This window comes from Pteropus alecto, unplaced genomic scaffold (genome assembly GCF_000325575.1).
Source record: "Pteropus alecto unplaced genomic scaffold, ASM32557v1 scaffold21, whole genome shotgun sequence".
In the NCBI taxonomy this organism is placed as follows: Eukaryota; Metazoa; Chordata; class Mammalia; order Chiroptera; family Pteropodidae; genus Pteropus; species Pteropus alecto.
In genome coordinates this window covers 10,543,993-10,569,755 of record NW_006436282.1, presented here as the reverse complement: position 1 = coordinate 10,569,755, position 25,763 = coordinate 10,543,993, and the positions used below count along the sequence as shown (strand labels likewise).

At 33.0% G+C, this 25,763-nt stretch overlaps 1 protein-coding gene across 1 annotated transcript in view; it reads left to right on the top strand.

Annotated features, from left to right (window-relative positions):
* AGMO (alkylglycerol monooxygenase) overlaps positions 1-15,654 on the top strand; it is a 282,907-nt gene extending 267,253 nt beyond the window's left edge. The window contains exon 13 of the mRNA XM_006911959.1: positions 15,580-15,654. Within this exon, the coding sequence (XP_006912021.1) occupies positions 15,580-15,654 (75 nt within the window). The remainder of the gene's footprint in view (positions 1-15,579) is intronic.
* The last annotated feature ends 10,109 nt before the right edge of the window (positions 15,655-25,763 follow it).

The following is a 25,763-nucleotide window of genomic DNA, read 5'->3' as shown; positions in this document are numbered from 1 at the left end:
TATATATTATATATAAAACATATAATATATATTATATATATAAAAATATATTACATATATTATATATATAATCACATTTTCCTTATCCATTCATCTGTGAACAGACACAGGTTCTTTCCATACCTTGGCTTTCCATACCTTGTAAATAATGCTACAATAAACATGAGGGAACAGATATCTCTGAGAGATAATAACTTTATTTTCTTTAGATATAAATCCAGCAGTGGAATTGCTGGATCATATAATAGTTCTAGTTCTAATTTCTTGGGGAAATTCCATACTGTTTTCTGTAGTAGTAACACCAGTTTACAGTCTCATCAACAGTGTACAAGGATTCCCTTTCTACACATCCTCACCAGCATTGGTCATCTCCTGTCTTTTTAATAATAGACATCCTAACAGGTGTAAGTTGCTATTTTGTTGTAGTTTTCATTAGTATTCCTCTGATAATTAATGATGTTGAGGTGTAAGTTGAGGTGTAACAGGTGTAAGTTGCTATTTTGTTGTAGTTTTCATAGTATTCCTCTGATAATGATCTTTTTATGTACCCACTGGCCATTTTTATGTCTTTGAAAAAATGCCTATTTAGGTTTTCTGTCCATTTTGAAATGGGCTATTTAGGTTTCTTTTTCCTCTTAAGTTGTATGAGTCCCTTCAATATTTTGAATATAAACCCTAATAGATTCTGTAGTTTGCAAATATTTTCTCTCATTCCATAGGTTGCCTTTTCACTTTGTTGGTGGTTTCCTTTGCTGTGCAGAAGCTTTTTAGTTTGATATAGTCTCACTTGTTTATTTTTGGTTTTGTTGCCTTTGCTTTCAGTGTCAAATCCAAAAACCCCTTGCCATGACCAATGTCAGGAAATTACCACCTGTTTTCTTCTAGGAATATAATGGTTTCATCTCTTATATTCAAGTCTTTAATCTATTTTTAGTTGATTTTTGTGTATGGTGAAAGCTAAGAGTCCAGGTTCATTTGTTTATTTCATTTCTTGTGACTATATAGTTTCCAAACACTATTTATTGAAGAGACTGTCTTTTTCCCATTGCATATTGGGGTCCTTTGTTGAAAACTAATTGACCATGTGGGTTTATTTCGGAGCTCTTCTGTTCCATTAATCTATATGTCTGTTTTATGCCGATACTATTTTTATTACTATAGCTTTGTAACATCGTTTTAAATATTACTCAGCCATAGAAAAGATGAACTATTGCCATTTTTAACAATATGGATCTCGAGATTATCAGGCTAAGCAAAATAAGTCAGACACAAAGTCGAGAACCATATGATTTCACTCATATATAGGTTATAAAACTCAAAGCAACAACCAAACAAGACAAACTAACAAAAACTCATAGACACGGACAATAGTTTAATGGTTACAAGAGGGAAGGGGAGGTAGGTAAGGGTAAAAGGGGTCAAATATATGGTGACAGAGGAGATTTAACTTTGACTGGTGAATACACATTACAATATATATTATATATATGATGTATTATTGAACTGTACACTTGAAACCTATATAATTTTATTAACCAATGTCATCCCAATAAGTTTAATTTTAGAAAATCAGGAAGTGTGATGGCTCCAGCTTTACTCTTCCTTCTCAAAAAAAATTAACTATCTTGCAAGTTATATGTTTCAAATTTTTTAGTGGTTAGTCCTACATTTTAATGTTCTTAGTTGATTTAATAGTGCTTTAAATCTAACTCCTCTATCTACAATGTTATCATTGTCTAGTATTTAATTCTAACACAATATTAACTTACTATTATTATTTATTATTTTATTTACCTCCAATCTTAAGTGACAGGTTAGCTAGAACAGTTCCATAGGTTGACATGATATTTAAAGAGATTTATTGAAATCTGAAGCTATTTTATTACTGTTTGACCAAAAGTCTGATATACTTTATTTATATTTTTCCTTTTAATCTAATATGTCTTTCGTTTCTGGTTTCCATTAAAATTTATCTTCTTGTTCTCAGTCTTTTGTAGTTTTCCTAAGATACATAGAGTTTCTTTCTTCTTAACTTACTTTGGCTTCATTTTATATTATTTACCAATCACTTTGGTTCTAGCATGGATCTAGGGATATAATGCAAGCTCAGTGGTTATATATTAATCTGCTGATCCTGGAACCTCCAACTCTGCCATGCAATAAGCAACTCTTAGTTTTGTGCTTTGTATTTTACATTAAAAAATAACATAAACAATAACATACTTAATTTTATCTGGCATATTCTGAATCTGATATGTAATTTGAACATACAGGATTTCTTTATATGTAACAGACTTTTATTTTTTTACCATTAAAGAGTTATTGTTTAATCTTATTACTACTGTTTATAAGTAATACAAGCAAAATTTCTTTCAAAAAATTTGGCTTATTCTTTTACCATAAAAATAAAAGTTAATCGTTATGGCGTGAAAATCAAGCCTTTTGCAATTTTGTGTTACTCACAGCTATATCCATTTGTGACTATAGTTAAAAAGAAAAAAGAAAAGAAAAAGAAATCCTGTAAAATCATATCCATGGAGAAAGTGCAGTTTTCTAACTTCCATTTAAAATTTCCCCAAGAGAGCAGGCAACCCCTTCACAGACTTGAATAGAGAAGGAGTTTGATCACAAAGCCATGAATTCTCTTCCTGATTGCTGTTTGGCCTGAAGGTTTACTGGAAGCATCACCATCCTAGTTAGACTGTTTTCCAGCTTTTCAATGTGCTAAAGTATGATTGTATTATGTGTTGACCCTGATTTATGTTGAAAACCCAGAAACATTTTTTCCAGAAGAAGTGCTTTGTGTATGTGTGAGCCTTTAAGTCCTGGCCCCATCTGAGAGTTGACTGGCTCACCTCAGTGTACTGTTCATTTATTCAGATGGCTGGACTCTAAAGGAGGAATCTCTAAATATCCAGTGGTATTTCAGTGAAATAAATATCGTGAAGCAGATATGGGTTATTTAAAATGTATCACTATGATGTAATATGTCAATGCTCAATTATACATTTGCATGCACCTTAAAAAATTCTGTCTCGAGAGAACAACTGATTGTCATAATACTGCATTTCAATTAAACCCACATCCTAGGCATTCTGAGTTCCAAATTCCTAAAACCCTCAAGTTAATGTGTTCCATGTTGTGGGGTTAATTTACATAACGTTCTGGAGCTCCTGCTGCACTGTTTCAAATCTTGGTAGCTTTGATATTCTCCATAGTGCTATACACAAATATTATAAACTAGTTTTCACAGAGACAAGTTATATTAGTTTTATATAGTGATCTCTAACCATATTGTACCGTAACATTACCCAGACCCCCTTATTTTTGAACTTCATTTTGCAGTCCCTATAAAACACATCTGTTCCACTGTGTGTGTGTTTTGAAAATTTAATGTTCTAATACCATTCCGACTGACCCGGACACTGAACTCATGTGGGAGAAATCCGGTCCACAACCCAAGTTGTACAGAGTCTTTGGGTCTTATGGGAGTTTGTAACTCACTTTACCATAGCAAAGAAAAAATATAAAGATAAAAAGAAAAAAGAAGAAAAATAACATTTCTAAATGTGTGTGCTTTCTTCTGATAAGAGCATAGAAAAATTCAGTCAATTATAATGCCATTTAGTCAGTGTTCATTCTGGTGAAATTTGCAAGGGTGAATTACGGTAGTCATCTCATTCCAGAATTCTGTAGTTTCTCTACATAACTCCTGAGTCTTAGCAAAGAGCATCTCTGTACCAAATACTCTGTAGTGCTCTGGTTTATTGCAGAGGATCATAATTAAGTGAAGAAAAAATATACTATTCAAATCTAAAATTAGTTTATTTGTAACAGAAAATTTTGATAATTCATATTTTTTGTAACATAATTTATGTTCAATTTATTCATTTGAATGTTTGAAATATAACTGTTGCCTGCATCTGTCTTATAAGGTCATTGCTATCAAACACACATTTAAAAATAGCAATGAATACAGAAAGCTAGAGCAGTTAAAACATCATTTTAAAACAAATGTTTATGTCAAAGAAGACAAACTAAATATTCTCTTCTTTATTAAGATAAAGTGAAGTGACATCGGAGGTGTATATAAGCTACTCGCAGAATTTGGAACTTACTTCTAACTCCACGACGCACTCCACTATCTTGTGTGACCCTCACGAAAGCAAAAACATCCATTTAACATATACTAGAGCAACAGAGCCTCAATATTAAAAATAAAGAGTAAACCCTAGAGATAAGCAGAAACGATGTTGAGCTCATCATTCGTTTCTTTTCCTTTTCGGTTTCTGTTTGTTTGTTTGTTTGTTTGTTTTACCAAGTTTGCTCTTTAACCTACAAGCAAGATCAGTTTAAATTGTCAGACATCCAGATATCTATACAGAGATTTCCTTTGGTTACTTTCCTCAGTCTAGCACAACGGTTCTCAAACTTAAGTGTGTGAAAGAATTACCATAAAGGATTTGTATACACAAAACCACGTGTATTATGCTATAGGGGTTATTTAAGGGATTTTCTAGGGTAATTTAATTCTGGACAATTTTCGTCGCATGTGCTCACTTCATAAGCTAACCAAGGAGGTTCCACTTGCCCTTACTTATTTATGAGAATTATTAACACATTTCCCTGGAATCCGTAAAATATCACTTTTGACATAATTATAAACACATTTTCAGCTACAAGGACACTGTCTGAAAACTCATACTATATTAAAGTATAATTTTTACCTTATTCAATATTGCATATTGATTACAAGTTTCCCCCAGAGTTTTTCATTATAATTGTTTTTAAGTATCCTAGTAATAATCTCCCTCCTCCACCCTTTCTCTCTTCTTTCTCATTGGAGAGGGAAATAATCTACAATAAATTCTGAACAAGATAAAAACAGTTTGAAAGTTTTATTTTTGTAACTTGGCCTAGATAATACATTAATGGCCAAACTATATTTCTTTCGCCCCCAGTTTTATTGAGGTAAAGTTGTATTTCTTGAACTATAAAATGCAAGCAAGATAGTTTCCTTCTGAAGTTTTTATTGTCCTTAAAACTCATTATTATTTACTAAGAACTATCAAAAATTTCCATTACTTGTTTTTATGTCAGTATATGCCTCTGTGAAGTTTTTTTTGAATTAATGCTGCTGGTACTTCTCTATACCTTTTGGATGATGCCTGCTAAGCTATTATTTCAAAGATGAACTTGGCATATCTTAACTTTTTAAATTTCAGGCAACAGAGTGCTGGGAGGCCAGCTTATATCCAAGGAGAAGATATTTTCCATTATATTGCTCCGAGTTCCCCTAGAATAATGTCTGTGTAAAAATAATTTTAAATGTAATGTGAGATATAAATAGGAAATTTAATGTAACATAAAATATCAAAACAATAGTTTAGTAATGGGGGGAAGAGAGGTTCATTAGAAATTATTATTTACTCCATATTTTTGTGTCATAAACAAAAAATTGAAATAAAAGCCATTGTAGGGCCCTAGAAAATATACTGGTATTGTAAAAACTCATCAAGAACATTGAACTCCATGCTCTTACACAATGAGGTACAAAACAGAAATATTTCAAACAACAATCTGTGTATAATTGTACTTACCTACTAAAATCTTACCCTACTTTGTAGGAGAATTATATATTCCCAGCAATAATTACATATCCACAGCTTTAAAAGCATCATTTTAACATATGACTATCAATGAAAAAGAACTGGAATTGGTAAAATCTCTCATATTCCATATTCTACTTATAATTCATAAATCCTTATCCATCAATCTCTCTTTCACTTTATGTTTATTGAATCTTTTTAGCAAGACAAGTATCAAACTTTAATAGCCTATCTTATATCTTGATAGCACTTTACAATTTTAAAAATTTGAGTCGGTATTTACCATAATCTTATAAAAAAAAAATAAGAAAACTAATATCCCCATTTTATAGAGGCAGAAACTGAAATTCTAACTAATGTCCCAAGGCAAAATAACTTGTGCCGAGTTAGGATAACCTAATCTTATTTTTTTCCCAGAGTTCCTCTGATTTAGCTAGGGATATTTTATGTCCCAAATTTATTTCAACATGTATATGGTTTATCATTCTTAGTCTATTCACTAATTTACCAATGATACTCAGATTTCCCATCAATAGCTTTATTTTTGAATTGTTAGTTGATCACTTTACCAAAACTATTTTTCAAGAATAAGTTGAAAAGTATTCCCTCTGCTGCATTTATTCAGTAACTTTTGTTATTTGCAAGAGTCCAACTAAAAACCCATATCAAACAATATATACCACTGTCTTAGAGGAAAGAGCATTATGGCAAAAACAATAGATATACTGAAGAAAACTGGCATAGCCAAGATCATTTTTGTGAATCACTGAGGTAAAAATAAATGAAGATCTTAAGATAAAAAATTAAATGTAATTCTGTTCTTGGTGACAAGAAATCACTTTGTTATGCAAAAAATTGAACAACGACTTAGAAATATAGATTACCAAAGCTCCAATTAAGTTCTTAGGATGTTTATGTAGATTCTTAATCTAATGTGTCAAATATAGAAAACATTAAAAAATAACAAACCTGCATTTGTGATGTATGAGTTATTTAAATTTTTCAGTTTTCAAATATCATGCTCAGATCCAAAAAGTCGATATATGTATTTTTAAGCAGAAAATATTCATCTTCATTAAAGAGTATAAATGGATTTTCTCTAGGTTTCCAGACCTGATATTAATGTAAACGGAAAACCTTATGTAATATTTCATTCATATACTTACTTGGGTATTTTACATATATTAAGAGTTTAAACAGTATTTTTAAATATATGTGAATAAAAAGGAAAATTTACTATAATGTAAATAGATAATGCAACATCTGATTGTTTTTTGTCTGGGTTGTGGGAAAAATAAGTCATCAAGTGAATTAAGTGTACATTTTGATCTCATAGTTTTATAAAGGAAAAAAATATATATCCTTACCCCTGAAATGTGGAAACTTCATCTTTCCAATTCTCTTTGTATAATTCAAGCTCTTTTCCAGCAATGCATTATATCATGTTTCCTTTAATAATCTTTGTTTTCTTATTAAAGCCATTCTTATTATTATTATTATCATCATCATCATCATCAACATCATCATCGTCATCATTGTCATTATCATTATTTGGAGCAGAGGAGATATAGGGTGTTGGTACAGGCTCACACATTTTTTATAGCTTAAAAGCTAGAAAATATGCTCTTTGAATGTTTGTAGTGTTTATGTAATCAGTACCTGCATTGCCAATGCTTATTGAAAACAGCTGGGTGCCTGCTGCCTGCCTCTCCCTTTGTTGGAATTATTGCCAGAACAGGTAGTCAAAAATGGAAAGTAAGGGAAAATTTAGGCATCTGGGGTGTCTCTCAGGAAAGCAGCTGTGGCTTCCTTAGGAAGCAGTCATTGTTCCCATCAGCCAAGACTCTGTATACCCTTGGGTCCAGTTCTGGCATGGCTGGCCTAGTAGGATGCAGTTTATGACTTAAGACTTACGCGAGAAACCATTTGGGCAGCCCCATCTCTGGCAGAACACTGAGAGAAATCCCTCAAGCTGCAAGCCATATGTGGGCCGTTGGCCTTCTGTTTAGCCTACTCTGGGAGGTTCCCATTTACTGGGGTTCTAATCATCCCTTTGACACAATAAAAACAATACAAAGTGATCTTTTCAAAACATATCTTTCCAAGATATATTGTCCTGTTTTTAAAACCAGACATCACTATTATTTCTGTAAACATGGCATTTTTTTTTCCTTAAAATGAACTCGTTTTTAAGAGATTTGCTTCCTAGATAGCAGGCAAGTATAAGGAATTTTTTTTTAATAGCACACTAAAAGTCCTGGGTTAGCAGTATTGAAGGGTATTCTGCATTTGTAAACATATGCTCTTCTAGATGTAAATTTTTGTATATCAAATGTTAAAGGTTCTTATCCACATGAGATGATCTAAGTGCTTGATTTACGTTAGAGAGATGCCAGGAGCCTGCCTGCTTTTGTTATGTAGGATACACTGAAAATCAGTATGATCTTGTGATGGAATTGCTTGGCAGTGACTGCCACTCCTTGACCATAACAATACCATTGTGGTAGATTAGAATTGAACAGTTTTCTTGATAATTTTAGTTGAAACAAAACTCCGATTTTATAAATAACTGCTTTAAATTTCAGTTGTCAAAAAAAAAATGGATATCAGAAAGGCATAGTACTTTTAATTTTAGATTACATATCATGTTTTTCATTATTACAAAGAATTCTGTTAGGACATGTAAGGACCATAATTAATCCAGCAATATTTTATTCAAATATCTTTAGTTTTAAAACATACTAAATTTTCTGCCAGTGTTAGACACACTCAGGAAAACTAAGTGAAATTTTATTTCTAGATGTAGTCAGAACTTGTCTGCAGAAATATAAAAGTTAAAAAAAATAAATTTGATGAACTCTAAAATGTACTGAACTCTTTTACATTTCAAAAAATGTATAGTCAGTTTTTAGGGCAAGAGATCAGGTTATTTTCAATCATTTGCCCATCACTAATTTTAATAAATAAAAAAGTCTCAGCATCAAACTGTGCGATGGTCATTGAGTGACTTATTTTTTCTACTCTCATTTTATCCCCAAGTTTATAAAAGCTATAACACATTTTTCTTAAAATTTTTAATTACTCTGATTTTTTTTCTTCTCACATTCAATAGCAAAGAATCTGAGATGTTAACTACAAAAGAAAGCTTATGAGTAAAAAGATTCTTTCCATAATGTACACCTTTCCTAAAATATTTTTCCCAACATAATGATCCACAGTCACCCTAGCATTCATTCTGACAAGTGATATTTGGTTCTTTATCAATTTAACCTTATTGAAACTTTATTTCTATGTCTCCACATTGCTTTCTCTCCTGTAGTTCAAGAAAAACATTCTAAAAAGTCTTACCTTTCTATGACATTAAGAACTTCAATGATTAGAAAAATATAAAGGTAGGCCTCAGTTTTGACAAGCCACATATTCTAATCATCCAATGAACAGAAATCATATCTAATCGACTTTGATCATCTCTTTAATTTTTCTTTATGTGTTCATTGTGGTAAGTTGGGCATTCTTTGTACCTATTCTTTTGAAAACCTTCAAGCTAAAATTTCATCATCATCATCTGGAAAAAAAACTGAGAAGAAACCTGGATATAGAGAGTGTATATATTAAAATATTTAGAAATTTTCAAGGAAATTGATATAAATCTAAAATGTATCACTATAAACTCATATGTCTATAAAAACACTTTATTCATAACTTTGAATTCAAAGATGTAAAATGTTTGTTTTGGGGGAATGTAGCATCTATTTTCACTTTATGCTAATTATGGTCTATACAACTTCCACCGGATGGGTTTGCATGCACAGTAGCTAATTCATCAACTGTCAAGTACATTCTCTAAATTGTAGATAGGTTTTGGAGACCTCAAAGTGATCTCAGATCTTCTTACTAATGTTTATTCTTTTCAAATGTTATCATGATAGCTCAAATGTAGTATTGATAAACAATAGTATATTTTTAGGAATATTGTTGAGAAAGATATACACTCTTGAGCAGTTTAGATTTTTAGAAATGAATAAATTTTTGTACGTAATAAGAGGTAATCATTTCTAGGAAACTGAAGAAATGGTTGCAATAAAGTTTCTATATTTGTTGTCTAAATTAACATAGTACTTTTTTGTCAGTAAAATTATGAAAGTCCTTTGCCCCCAATGAATAGTAAAATAATATCAGATTTTTCAGGTTTCAGAGTTCAAATGAATTACTTAAAAACTTTGTTCTAATGTTTATTTTATGTTTATTTTCTTTAAAAAATATAATGTGGTATGTTTAGTATATTCTGTTGTTTAAAATTTAGTATCATAGATAATGATTAAGAAAAATGTTTTTTTCAAATAAGTTACTGTTATCACATGGATATTCACATAAACTTTCTTTTTATATATTTTTTTCCTTACTGAAGAATATATATACATATATACTAATTTAAAATAATAATATTGATTTAAAATCTACATAGTAATAAATCTTTATAAGACCACATATTAAACAAGCTATAATTGTATCTGCTCTTGAATAGGGTATAGAAATAAACAGAGAGAGAACATAAGCCTTCCTATAGGTTCAGTGACAGGAAATTATTTCTCTTAAGGCTTTTATTTGTTTGTCTGCATATGACTCTTGGTATTTCAGTCATATGTAGGATATACTGGAAGTAAAATCAATTATTCCCAATATCTTTTGAGTTGGCATTTATCAAATTGTTTTCTTGCAAAATTCTAGGGGAAAATATTTATCATTACCTAATATCTTTCTAATATTTTCACTTCAGAGAGACCTTCAGTACATGGCTCCAATTTCTGTTCTAGTTTTATTGGTGTTTATTATTTTTCATTAATAGAAAATAGAAACATTTTGTAAGAATTCAGATTTAATCTCTTTTAAATTCTTTTAAAGTTTTTTTGGGGGGAATACTCAACTGAATTTTTTTAAATAAATTTATTGGGGTGACATTGGTTCATAACATTATATAAGTTTCAAGTATAAATTCAGTAATACATCATCTGTATACTGCATTGTATATTCACCACCCCAAGTCAAATCTCCTTCCATCACCATATATTTGACCCCCTTTATCCTTATCTACCTCCCTTCCCTCCTTTTTCTCTGGTAATCACTAAACTGTTTTCTGTATCTATGTCTCGCTTGTTGTTTTCAGTTTTATATTTCACATATGAGTGAAAAGATATGGTTCTCAACTTTTTCTGTATGATTTATAATCTTAGGATTCATCCTGAGATTGTAGTCTCAGGATGCTGTCACAAATGGCAGTATTTCATCTTTTCTTATGACTGAGTAATATTCCATTGTATATATGTACCACCTCTTTATCCAGTCATCTATTGAAGGGCACTTCGGTTGTTTCAGTACCTTAGCCCTGTGAACAATGCTGCAATGAACACAGCAGACAATAGTCATCTCTAAAAGGACAAAATATTATGTTAAAAAGTATGTTTAACAAAGAATTGGTTTTATTTTTCTTCAAATAATTTTATAAAAACTTTTGTGTGTTTAATGTGTCTCCTTTAAAATAAATTGTTGCTGTTGTGGTTGTTATAGTTGTGTTAAATAGGCAGTTAACTAGTACTTTAGGAACCTCATCAATGTTGGAGAAATAATTTTTAGGTAAAAATATATTCTTCCATTTATAGACAAGGTATTATTTGTTAGGGATACAAAAAGGGACATCCATCCCAAGAGAATTTACACAAGGGAGTAAATGGTAATGTGTTTTTTAATTATTCAAAGTGATTAAGTCTCAAATCTTCACAAAAATGCTATTTCGTATTTAAAATATTTCCAGTTTCTCCCTTTGCAAGAAATTTACCCATTCTTTACAAAATGACAGTTTTTCTGACTTGTTTGTTCAATTTTTAGTGCTTTAGCATACATAATTATATTGCCACTATGGATAGGCATAAAATTAAATGAGGTATATCTCAATGAGTGTTTACCATGTCACTATTTGTACCAATAAATACATGTTTGAGAATCAAAATAAATTTAAGGTATTACAGAGATTTTATTTCTCTTGTGGGTAATCTTTCTTCAAGTACATTAAAGCTTTCATTTTATTTACAAGTTTATCTAATGATTAAATGATTTGAGAAATATGGGATGTTGCTAGCTAGTTCTAATAAAAATTGTCTTTAACTCAAGGTGATATTTGATTTTCTTTGCTCATCACGTCATTTATTATTAAATATAGTAGATGGATTTAAACCAAGAGAGACCAACATGTACATAGGTGTAAGAACAATTCACTAGCTTTATAATTTAAGAGTGACAGTTTGAGGAGATGCCACATGCACACAAATACCTCTTCTTCAGTTGTTCTCTCTCCTTTAAGATTAGATGCCTGATGTGCTCGTGAATAGAACCATTTTTATAGAACCATTTTTAATAAAGCCTCTTCAAATATAGTTATAATAAGGAAGACCAGAAGAATAACACATTGGTTCCCACTGGTGTTTTAGTATGGATTAGTAGCTCAGATTAGCCACCTGCCAATTGGTGAACTTTCTGAAAAGGGGTTGAAGAAATGTGGAGAGCATCTGCACAGGCCAAAGTTCAGGCATCAGAGTCAAGGGCCCTGGGAAGTCAAGGAAATAGCCTGAAGACGAGGTCCACTAATGATGTGTTAGTGCAAGGAGGGCTTGACACCAAGGGTGAACTTCCTCTGTTTCGTATTTTGAATCCAGCTGTTAAAAATACAGAACTTGCCCAGATTTGGATAAAATAAGTGTTCGTTGAGTTTGTACATATCCAGAAACATCCTATCTGTAGATTAGAGAAGAATATTGCAAAAAGCCCACTCTGGTTATCATTTATTCTTACACATACCTAAGCCGTAATTCTCCTATCTTCATTTAACAAATAGTTGATTGAGAAATGTGTTAATTAATGAATCTCAAGTGATACATTTAATCTAATCAACTGTGGAGAACTAAAATGGTTTAATATGAAAATCAAGAGAAAGATTGGACATAGTAAAATGAAAACTGGAATTACTACAATAACCAAGTGGTTATATTGAGCCCATGTCCATTCTGCAGCTTAAAATATTTATATAATACACATAATATACACAGATATATATCCAAAAATATAAAAGCAAATCTGATTTTCCTACTTATATTCTAATGAAACACAGTTATTATTTCAAAGTTATACATATTTTGAGAAGGACTCGTTCTTATATATAATTTCTATGCCCCTGTGCCAATCTGAATTTCATTATATATAAAAGCTCTATGCTTAAATATTGATTATGAAAAGGTCTCAGAAACTAAGCATTTTCTGACTCAAAAATCACCACACAAGTGCAGGTGATGACTGAAAAAGAAAATTAATTTGCTATTGATGTTCATATTATGGAACTGACTTGTAAAGATGTGCAGTTTGATTTTCTGGAAGATCCTAAACAAAAAAATCATCATCTCAGGTGATAATTTGTAGGTTGAGATTTCTTGGTAAACCACGTAGAGTCTGAGTTCCCATTGCCTCATCAGCAAACTAGATACCAATCCTCCATGGTTTCTCATAAGAATTAGATGTTACAATCTTGTAAAGTTACCTAGGATAATACCTAGCCTAAGCGAGGGTCTCACCATGCATTAATGTAAACCTGAATCTGACCCCTAGGCTTCATCAGCTTTCCCCTCCTCCCCCATCTATTTGGAGGGATAATACAGTGGGGCTTAGAAAAAAATAAACTGAGAAACAAAATTACAAAGTGTGCAACATTGCATTTGTTTGGTAAGAAACTAAAAGCATTTTAGAAAATCAGAAAAGACAATCTTTGTGTTCTAGTCAGGGTGAGGCCCTAAAGGAAATAACAATTACAAGTTCAAAAGGGAAAAGATTTAATTGTGAAGTGACAGATTAACAACAAAAGCATGAACTAGAATTGAAATCTGTTTCATTCTCTTGTTAGATCAGAGGTTCTTAATATTTCTGGGATCCCAGATGAAAGTGTAGATCACCAAGGGGGTAGGAAGTGAGGAAGAGAAGAATTACGACATAATCACAAAATTTGACATACAGTATTAGAGGTTTCATTGAAATCATTCTCCCTAGCCTTCACTCATGGAAATAATCTTTGTGAACCTAGACACTAGATTCAAAACCAATTAAAAACTTCTATTGCCAAATATATTTCAGATTCCAGTACCATGCACAACATACGTTATCTATTAGCTGCTCAATGAATATTATGAATCCAAATTAAACTATTTATCCTGATATTATAGATTTATCATCTCTGTTCCACTTGAAAGTTGTTTTAAAAGCTATCCCTCTGTCAGCATTAACCCATCTTTACAGACAAATGTAATTCAGTGCACATCTAAGGCCTTTCACAAATACTTCCCAATCTTGGTATTATTTTACCTGGCACCATCATGAGAAATCCCATGAAGTCATTTTTCTTGAATTACAGTCAAAAGAAACATAATCAAAACCAGACTTGAAATATATTGTATTTGATTTCTGAGGTAACTCCAAATGTTAATATTATTCTTGACTTCTGCTTCAATATAACCGTTGATTTTATTTTGGGTAATTCTTTTTTTTCCTATTGTGGATGTTATAGGCTGAAAGGAATGTATGGATTTAAAGAAAACTATCAGATTGGCTAATGTAAAGAATAGTCATTCTCTAGGAAAAAAACAGAAGGTTCAACCTATAAAATCTAAATATCAACATTTAGGAGGTTTTTTGTTGTTGACGATGATGATGATGTTGTTATCCATGTTTGATCTTTAATAAAAAAAATTACCGTAATTCAGAGTATTTTTTGTGAATTAGTGGCTGGCCTCAGTTAATGGCCTCAGCTTCATTTTATTCCATCACCCCAGAACATTCTCCATGCTCCCTTCTTATTACTTAAATGTGTTCTTTTGTATATATTTATGGATCTTTCAGAGATAGCGATCTTATTCCTGGGGAGAAGTAATTGGTCATATTTAAATAGTTTGAAGAGGAAGTTTGCACAATAAAATAAATGTGGAGAAATTCTTGCACAATTCTTCCAATCACTCCTGCTGTTTGGGCATCCTGCTTCATCATCAGTGTACTAATAATACCTAAAATGGAGATCATATAAGCAATCCCATAGCCTGATTTTGGTGCATAGGTAAGAGTAAGGAGAAGAAGTAGCTTAGGAAGGATCTCACAGGGTAAAGACTAATGCCTGGATTTTGACTCAAGAGAATTAGACAATGTGCATTATGGCATTTTGATTAATTGTTACCAAGGGTGACTGGGTAGTTCTTTTAGGATCATTAGAAATCAAGAGCTTTATTGGACTAATTTTTGGTTATTTATTGGGAATGTGTGGTATTACTTGAAAGTAAAAAATAAACTCAATAAACTCTTATTCCTGCTTATTATGACTTAGTTGTCTCTTCAGTTTTAAGGAGAATTGCAGTTACATTTTTTATATCTGATAAAATTAAAAGACTAAGAAGGTAAGTCAGCAATAATGTTTAGAATTTAACAAATATCGGGTGAAGTTCATCATATGCTAGATCACATTGCCTCAGAGAGAAATTATTCTTTAATAATGTTTTTATTTCTCCTTTTCCATTTCTTAAACTATATAAACAATGAGATCATTTAATACAATACATACAACATGCAGTATACCCAAATGCCAGAAGAAATTTCTGATTTATTCAATATTTAGCTTACATAGCCCCATCCCTATAAATGACCCAGATTTGTGAGTGTTAAATAAATAAAAAGTCATGGAAACAAAACTTTTTACTCCCACTCCTGTCTTAACATAACATGTTTTAAGCTGGGTTAGCTAAATTCTATCAGTGAACAACTGCTACATTCAATTTGAATTATTTAACTGTCTAAAATATTTATATTTACTTTCTCCATATTATTAACTCAGTTGAATGAAAATATTGATTCAGTTTTAATTGTTTTTCCTCTTTGTGTTTTATTTCTTCAGATTTTTTTTTCCATCTGTATTACTTTCTGGGGAATAAGAAGCATGAAACAACTTGCCTCTGGCCTTTGGAAATAAGTTTGTATGCATTTCTCTTGCTTTAATTAGTTGTCTACAGCCACAGTATATTGCTACTGACTATAAAAAACAATTATATAATAATTATATAAACCATTTATTTAATGAAAGGTAAATATACCTATTTATTCTTGATTGATTTCTACATTTATTATTTTCTATTAAAATTAAAGTCAGTTGCAGTCACTTTCCTTTATTGCTATGACTGAGAACAAATTATTTCAAATAAATGATGTTCTATCCACTGATAGCATCTAAGCCAATGAGAATAAAAGGGAGAAAACTTTAAAATAATAAAAAGAATGATTCCGTTTGTATCAATTTGACAATATTTCCTTTGCTGTTTGCTAAAATAGTATTTATGTTATGTGCTATTGAGTTGGCTTCAACTCCTATCCACCATGTCCTGTCCTCAACAGCCCTGCTCAGCTCCTGTAGACTCGTGCCTATGACTTCTTGTATAGAGTCAATCTGTCTCAGATTTGGTCTTCTTTTCCTGCTGCCTTCTATTTTTCCCCAAAGTATTATCTTTTCCAAAGAACCCTGCTTTCTCATGACGTGCTCAAAGTAGGACAGCTTCGGTTCTGTCATTTTTGCCTCTAGAGATGTTTCAGGCTTAATTTGCTCTAGGACCCACTTGTTCATGTTTCTGTCAGCCCAGGGTATCTATAGAGCTCTCCTCTGGCCTCATATTTCAAAAGGATCATTGTCTTTCCTATCAGCCTTCTTCACTGTCTAACTTTCACATTCACACACAGTAATTGGTAATAATAAGGTGTGGATGATCTTAGCTTTGGTCTGTCACGATATCTTTGCTCTCATTTATCTTTTCTAATTCTTCCATTGCTATCCTGAGTCTCAACCTTCTCTTGGTTTCTTGGCTGCAGTTTCCATTTGAATGGATGACTGAAACAAAGCAAGCAAAATCTTTAACAATATTGATGTTTTCATTGTCTATTTTAAAGTCGTATATTTTTTCCATAGTCATGATTTTTGTCATCTTAATGGTTAAATGCGATTTTGCCTTGGCACTTTCTTCTTTCATCAGAAGGCATTTCAGATCATTACTACTTTCTGCCAGCAAGACGGTGTTATCTGCAAATCTTGTTATTGATATTTCTTCCACCAATTTTCACTCTTCCTTCCTCTGAATCTATCCCAGTTTTTCATGTAATATGTTCTAAGTACAGATTAAACAAATAGGGAGATAAAATGCACCGTAGTCTGACATCTTTGCTATATGACACCATTCCGCTAAAAATGTGCTTAGATACATGTCATCATAAAAAAAATGCATTGCATTAGTTGCTCGACCAAGATTATATTTACCTTAAAAAACCACATAACCTAAGGAGCTGCATTACAGAAAAAGACATTGCTGAAATGAAAATGAATAGAATTTGTCAGAATTAGTTTATTCAACAGATTAATTTGTGATACATATGTCTAATATGTTTGGTCAATTTGCTTTGGCAGATTGAGGATCATGCAGTGATTCTGTGTTATTTTAAATTGTCACTATAATGTTAATAAAAAGCTCTAAATAAAATCGCCCCAGGCATTGCGTGTATATTATTCATTGGGGTTATAAAAATCTTCCAAGTGTTTTATTATGAGGGAACTGACAGGGATAAGCAGAATAAGGTTCAAAGGGGGAAAGACTGAAAATGGTTGAATTTTTTTTCTTCCCTTCTTTCACTATTTCTTAGATTTAAAGTTATAATTTAAGTGATCAAAGTTACAAGCACTAAATCAATTAATGTTGTCCCTCATTGAGCTTTGCCTTTATTCGTTGCCAGATTAAAAACACCAATTAGTTGGTTAACTTCATTTTAAACATTTTATTTAATCTTTGAACAGGGGAAAAAATGTGGAACTATTAAAAGAATCAGACTGCAGGTTTCTGTGTAGACTCATGACACAGAATTGAAGCACATTTATTTTTCAAACTGGAAATGCAGAGGAAGATTAAATTTTGCATATTGGAACAATTAACAAATTATCTCTCAAGCGTCAGAAGTAGGGACTTGGCTTTGCTTCTTTCATCTTTTTATACTTCTTAATTTAACACAGAATAGAGAGAATACTTAAGCCCATAACAAATATTAAACCCTACTTTTGTTCCTACCAATAGTTTTTGCTTGACTTCACATACACAGAATCACATTAAAGTGAGGGGGCCCTCTGCTTGCTTGAAACAGCTAAGTTTTTAGCCTAAAACTTCTGAATACTCATTTTCTACATCCTAAAGACTCTTTAGTCTATAGGTTACATCCTTCAGAAATGGCAGAGAGAAGTTTCACAAATCTTTAAAGTAGGTTTTTAGAATGAACTATATCAGAATAGTTTAATGGTTTCCCCATGTCATGTATAAATATGTATAAATACTTAAGTATATGTGAATTTATAGGCATGGCCTCAGAATGAGCTTAATAATGGAAATGAAGAATTCAAAAATGATGAAAGATACTTTTATGGTAAAGTTCAATTTTCCTTAAGTAAACTCAAATTTATCTATTCTCTTTTTTCTCTCTCAGATACCTTTGCTGGTTATAAATGGTTTTCTTTTAGAAATGTAGACATTTTCAAGTTACAGATTTTCAAGCCTTTGAAAGTGGAAGTGATTCCCAAATAAGTCGTGTTCCCAGGTTCTGTGTGTTAACCACGGCATTTTATTCTTCACCTTCAACCTTGCTAATTTTCCAGTCCAGTTTTCTCTTGCCAAGCACTAATAGTTGATGACAGATCGTATAACTATTATTAATGTTGTAAATTGATCTTGAGTGATGCCATGTAATTTATGCTTACTCTTGACTGGAAGCACTTTAACTCTCTCATTCTTTCAAGAGGAAAAGCATTAAAAATGACTCATGAATTACTCACCACTTCTAATGGAGAGATGCAAACTGACTTTGCAAATAATTATGAAGATCCTCAGGTTTGTTAATCTACCATAAGGAAGGACAGAGAGAGGGAAGGAACATTTATTTATTGAGTAGTACTCAATTAGCATTATTTCATTTAGTTTCTAAAATGCTAGGAATTAAGTACTGCTAATATTTTACAGAAGAGAATTCTGAGGCTGACAGGGCTAAAAAAACTTGCTTAGGACTATGATACATAGCTGGTGGCTAAAATAAAAATTTTAACTCTGAAGTTTGACATCAAAGTTTCTCCATTCCATAATGTTAGATATTCAAGGCAAATCTTTAAAAGTATGTAGGCTCAGAAATGTAAGTTTGGGGTACTTCCTATTCAATATGATGCTCCAAAGTACAAAATAAAGTTTAGAGGATAAGTGCTTTAGTTATAGGATGGATTGGTTCACTAGGTGAATGAGTACAGAACTTCTAAACTTTCTAAGAATGATAAGGCTCTAGTTTTATTTATAGAACTGTCATATGTCTAAAATCTTATTCCTATACTTGATTTGTTAGAATTGCCTATTACTTTAGATCTATTTGTGGGTCATTTACTTCCCTTTAATCTGTTCTTTCTAATTATTTTTATTCGACTTATTCTCATCATCTCATGGCCATGATATTCAGCAATGTGTGGATCTTTAATTGTGTACCTGAAATTCAGTTAATCACCAAAGTATATGAACCCTTGTTAAATTTAGCATTGCTAGTTTACATTATTGTTTATTAGAGATTCTCAAATTTCACTTTATTGGTAGTATACAATTCAATCATTCAGTGTAGAATCTTTGATTTGAGTGAAAATCTTTCTAAGGTATACATGATGATGGACAGAAATGTGATTTATCAGGGAGAACAAAATTAGTTAGAAAATGAGCTCCCTTTTTTATGCTGCTTTCTCTATTGTTTTTTCTTATTTGTAGCTTCTAGAATTCCAAGAAAAGACCAAAAACACAGAGGCTAGTTTGCCTTTCAGAATCTTAAAATATTTTTGATGCCATGACTTTCAGTAGCACTATGGAAGCAAGTAGCTCCATTTTTTAAATTTAACAGAAAATGTTCTATCTATTGTTAAAGTAGTTTTTCAAGTCTCCAGTCTGCCACCCTTTCTTCTCAATAAAGTAACAAATTAAACTCCTCTCTTCCCAAAGATTTTATTAGAAAAAGGTATTAGCCAAAGAAACAAATAAGCAAGCAAGCATTGATTTTCTTTTGTGGGTTGTGTCTTCCTTTGGAATTTCAGTCAAAATTTTTAACCATTCCAAAAATCTCAGTATCCAACAATCATAAATTCATTCCTTGGGTGTCTTCTCCCTTCGTTTTAGCAGCAATGTATCCACAATTCTAACTTGTGTGTTTACATTACAGAAAACAAGAGAAGCAGATTTTACCTTTACACATCGGGATTATCTGTGGATCTATTTAAAAATGTAAATTCCTGGTAGGAACATTGGAATTCTAATTTAGTAAGAGCACAAGCCTCAAAACCCAGCCTGGTCATTGGTTGTCTCAAGTTCTTCATCAAAAAAAAATGTGAGGAGGCAGGAGGGGGAAAATAAAAAAAAGTAAAATGTTAAAAAAAATATGTATCTATAGTATGAAAAATAAATAAATAAACTGGCATTTTAAAAAAAAATGTGAGCACTGGACCTGACCCTGTCTTCGGCCCCTTAAAACTCTGACCTTCCAATGAGCAGGTTATCCAAATTATTTCTATATTTTAAAGTAGTATAACTATATTTCTTTTAATACTATGATCAAATTTGGACTCAGATGAATAATGAATTCATGAGATTTTCTTTCAGAGTATGTTCTTTAGAATCAAGTCAATGAGGACAAACTTAGGAAGAAGACAAGGGAACTATTAAGGTATAGTACCCAAAATAAGATCTCCCTCATTCATTTAAGAATCCTAGAACTACTCACAAGTTCTAATTCTTATTTCTTAAACATGCTTCCCTTTCTATTGTCTTGTCTTTGCCCTCCGTCTTTTATTCTACTCCTTCCATTCCTCCCCCCTCCCTTATCTTTCCTACTACAGTTAAGTTAAAGCAGTTTTACATGAATTGTGGTCTACCTTAACTTCTGTGTGCTTATTACAGCCGCCACATTTCGATTTACTAGTTGATAAATTACTTCTTTGGCCTTCTTCTCACTCTTTTGGAGTGAAAAAATCTCAGCTGGTTCCTTAATAAATATTTCCTCTGAAACTGAAAGCAAACAAAGCAACAGCTGTTCGCTGCACACACAGCCCTTGGAAACCCTGAGTACAGGTACCACATAAACAGCTTGGGAAATCCAGGTCATCAGATATGTGTGAGGTCCTGTGAAGAAGCAGGGAAAGTCCCAGAACACAAGAGGAACTGGCTGACTGTATCAGGAAAACATTCAGGTTTTAAATGTATTATTAATTATGAATGGTAAACAACACTTATTTAAGGAACTATTATAGTTTTCTTTTTTCCAGAAATATAAAGTATCAGCTTAAAAAATGCAACAAGAAATAGCCTTTCTGTCCTTACCTCTCTGTACGAGAATATATGAGAAGCAAAGATCAAATATAAAAGTTAACTTTATTTGGGTGTTTTGATCATTGAAAGTCATTGTCACATCTCTGTATCCTCAGGAGACTAGAGTGGGAAGTGCTGTAGGTGCTGCTGAGAGCAGAGAAGGTTGCCCCTTAACGTTTTATTGGCTGACAAATTCAGCCAGCAGTGATGCAGCACAAAGTTGAGCTTCCCTCCAGCTCTCTGATGGAATAAAGGCTTTGAAAATTTTACAAAATGAGAACTTATTTTCAAAAAACAAATCCTAAAGAAATGACGTTATCAGTTGTCATCTTTTCTCTTTTAGGAAGTCTTGTAAACCCCTATTTGTAAATCCCTTTAATAATGCAGGTCATTTTCCTCATGGCAGTTCTTACTACTCCCCTAATTCCTTGGAGAATTTCGCTGGTGGCTCACTGTAATTTTCTCCAGTACTCCTCTTGCCATAATTCTCAGTAATTCAATATCCACATAAATGATCCTTCTAGTATCCTGGCATCTCAGTTCCTTGACTTCCTTGCCCCAGTAATTGCACTTTACGTAAGACGTGTGTCATTACCAATAGCTGCAATTCTGCCATAGTCTCAACTTCAAACATCCTGCTGCCTTAAAATAGACTCGTGGACATGGACAGTAGACTTGTGGTTACCGGAGGGTGTGTGTGAGGGGGGAGGTATTTGGGGTAAAAGGGGTCAAATATGTGGTGACTGTTGAATTGTACACTTGAAACTTATTGGATTTTGTTAATCAATGACACCATAATAATTTTATTTTTCAAAAATCCTGTTCTCTTACCTTTTTATCTTCTCTTTCCAGCTGAATACTTTTGATATTCCACCACCAACATTTGCCCTACCTACTGAGACAGTTCTACTACTTTTTCCATTGTCTCTTCCTTCCTTGTGTATTTATTTGCTTTCTTGGTTATTTGAATTTCACCATCAATCATTATAATAGCTCTTTTTGTGTTATTGACTCACAAAGAGGATTAAATCCAACTGTAGATTCCCTCTATGTCTGCACTCTTGTAGCTGAAGGTATGTAGAGAAAAACACACTACCATGAAATTGCTCTCTTCTATTCATGGTTACATACCTCAAGTGAGTTCTTGATTCCATCCAGCCATCACATGACACTTTCCAGTCCTATTCATTCTCACGCTCTTTGACAACTGTTTCAGAGTCTTCAGATTTTCAACATGTCTTCAATCTTGGTTGATGACCTAGTTCCTTATTTTATTGAAAACAAAAAAATAGAAACTATCAAGGAGAACTTTACCTAACACTATCATCCAAACCAATTCCTATTCATGAGCTGTTCCTGCTCTTAAACAGGGCTAACCTCTGTGCCTGCGTCCCAGTTACCATTCACCCTAGCTTACTCAGATATAGCTTCAGTTAGTCTCAGTTTTCTTCTGTCTACTGGATCATTCCCATCAACATACAAAAGTACTGCTATTTTCCCCCAACTCGAAAAAAAGCTTTTACTTCATTTCTTCTTTGCTACCAGCTAACCTTACTTATTGCTATTACTTTACTTTAAATGTCCTTCAAAGAGTTGTCCATAATCACTGTTTCCAATCTTCTCTTTCCATTGTCCCTTGGACACTCAGGAATTGCCCCCACCCCCATTGCTCTGCTGAAATTGTTCTTACAAAAGTCAGCACAAAGCCCATGTTGTTAAGTCCGATGGCCGGTTCATGGCCATTATTTTACTTGACTTCTCAGTAGCATTTGACATTGTTAACATACCATCTTCCTTAAAATACTTTCTTTTCTCAGTTTATAAGACAGCTTACTCATCCAATTTTTCTCTGAACTCATGGGCCCCTCCTGATGGATTTTTCTTATTTCCCCTTTCCCTAATCCTTCCGGTGTTCAAGGTTAGAACTCAGTCCTTGAATATTCTTAATTGTCTATACTCACCCTCTAGATGTCATCAACCAGTCTCACAGTACTAACACCACCTATAGGCTGAAAACCCCAAATGTGTATCTTTGGCCCATAATTCTCCCCTTAATTACAACCTTGTATGCTATTGACATTGCTTCTTCAATTATATTAATAAACAACAACAACAACAACAACAACAACAAACTTACATAGTGCTTACTATGTGCCACACACTATTCTTTGTATTTTACATGTATTAACTCTTTTAATCCTCACAACAACTTATGAGGTAGATAGTATTATCCTCACTTTTCAGCTAGGAAAACTGAACAGGAGAAAGATTAAGCAATTTATAGGTCACACAACCAGTAATGGCACTACCAAGATTTGAACCTGAGCATTCTGTTTCCAGAATCTATACTGTCATCCCTTGTAACTATGCTACACACCCTCTCAAATTAGACAATAAGGAATCTTCTTTATCTCTCATGCCCTACTCAACAAACCTCCAGCAATATGTGTTGAATGACCCTCAAAATATATTCATAACTTCATCGCATATTATATCTCTTCCACTTGTACCACTTTGGTTCAAGCCATTATGATTTCTTCTTACTATTATACTTCCTAATTTGTCTTGCCTTTCCTAACTTGCTTCCCTTTAGTCTATTTTCAGTATATAACCAGAATAATTCTGCTAAAGTATACCAATGTCATTCCTCTTCTTAAAACCCTCCAGTGGCTACTCATTTCACACAGAGTAAAACTCAACCCCATACTATGACATGTAAGATCCTACATTGTCTTGCCTGTTCATGTTACTTCTCTGAGTTCATCTTCTCCTGCCCTCACCTCTCATCCACTTCTCTCCAGTCACATTGGAGACCTCACCTTTCAGGTGTCCCTGACCTTGCCTTGAGAATTTATTCTCACTATTTTATATGCCTGGAATGTCTTTCTCCAGATGTTTGTGTTGCAGGTGGAAATGATGTCCTCCCAGATTTATATTTATATCAAGTCCTAACCCCTTCTCACCCACTTAAAAATGTGACCTTATTTGGAAATAGGATTGTTGCAAATATAATTAGTTGAGATGAGGTTATAATGGAGTAGGGTGGGCCATAACCCAGTATGACTGGTATCCTTACAAAACGTGGAAATTTGGACAAACACACATAGATGGGGAGAATGTCATATTAACATGAAGGCAGAAAATGGGGTAATGTGTCTACCAAAGAACAAAATCTTACTATAAGTAACTGCTAAAGATTGCCAGAAAACTAATAGAAACTAGAAGGGAAGCATGGAACCTACTCTCCCTCACAGCTCTCAGAAGAAACCAACCTTGCTGACACCTTCGCCTTGGACTTCGAGCCATCAGAACTCTAAGACAATAAATTTCTGTTTAAGCCACCCAGCGTGTGGTGCATTATTACAGTAGCCAAACTAATACCATTTGTATCTGATCTCCCACCTCGACAGGTCTTTAATCAAATGCCATCTTGTCAATGTAATCTTCTCTCACTAAAATTCAAGACACACATACCAAAATAATTTTCTTTATTTTTCTCTTTATTATGTAATATGCTTTAATTTCACATATTTTTCTTGTTTATTTTGTTTTTTTCTACTAAGTGTTCATGAGAGCATGAGTTAGTTTTTTGTTTGTTTGTTTCCCCGGCAATTGGAATAACGACTGGCACATAGGAAGTGCTCAATAAATATTTGTTACTTGGATAAATTCATAAACTTTCTAGTTATTTAAGAGTAAATATATATAAGCAAAGAAAAAGCTGACATTCTTTCAGTCTCAGTTTTGAAAGACTCCCACCACAATAGTTACCAACTAATTGTAAATTCCAAAGATTATAGAAAATCATGAAGGACCCGCCTTGTCTAAACTTATTGCTAAGACTCTTGATTCATCAACACAAAAGTAGAAGAAGAGTTTAGAATGAAGAGAGAATTTCCAGAGAGCTTGGTGATGTGAAGATTCCACTTGCTGTTCCTTCCACAAGAGAAAAATCAGTGGCAATTCTTTCTCTTTCTTTCTTTCAAACTTGGTAAGTGGAGCTTCAAAGAGTCCAAGAAAGAGCTTAGTAGTCATCCTCTACAGTTTATAGCTTCAGTGGACTTCTGTTTGACCCAAACCTGTCTGGCCGAGTGTCCAACAGCTGCATTTGGAAAGTAATCATGTTCTAGAAGTGGGTTTCATTTGCAAGTATTCTCATGGACTAGAAGAACATGAGACACACGGGAAGACAAGATGTCGGCTGAGAAATGCTGGAGATGTACAGCTAGATGCTGGTGTGAAGGTGGAGCCAGAAGCAGCAGCTAGGGAGGCATCATCCTTGTCAGGAATTTACCTGAGAGTTCCCACTGGGTAATTATCCCTAAACACCTCCAAGGCAGGGAGAAGACAGTATGAAATCAATGGTGACCGGGAAAGTTCTTTCCTTACCCTTCTCCTCCCCTCTGCTTCGACCATGACTAAACTCTGGGCTTTTAGGAGAGAGCGAAGATGTGACAGAGTAAAACCAAAACTGAACCCCCAACACCCCTTACACAACACGTGCACACACATGCACATTCACTGTACTGCACGCTTCTCCCCTACAGTAGGACAAATTGGGAGGGAAGATGGAGCACCAGAGAGGGAGAAACTCAAACTCCAATGAAGTTCACAATTGTTTTTTTAGACATAGACATTGGAATATTAATTGTTGAACTGATAACATTTTTATGACTAA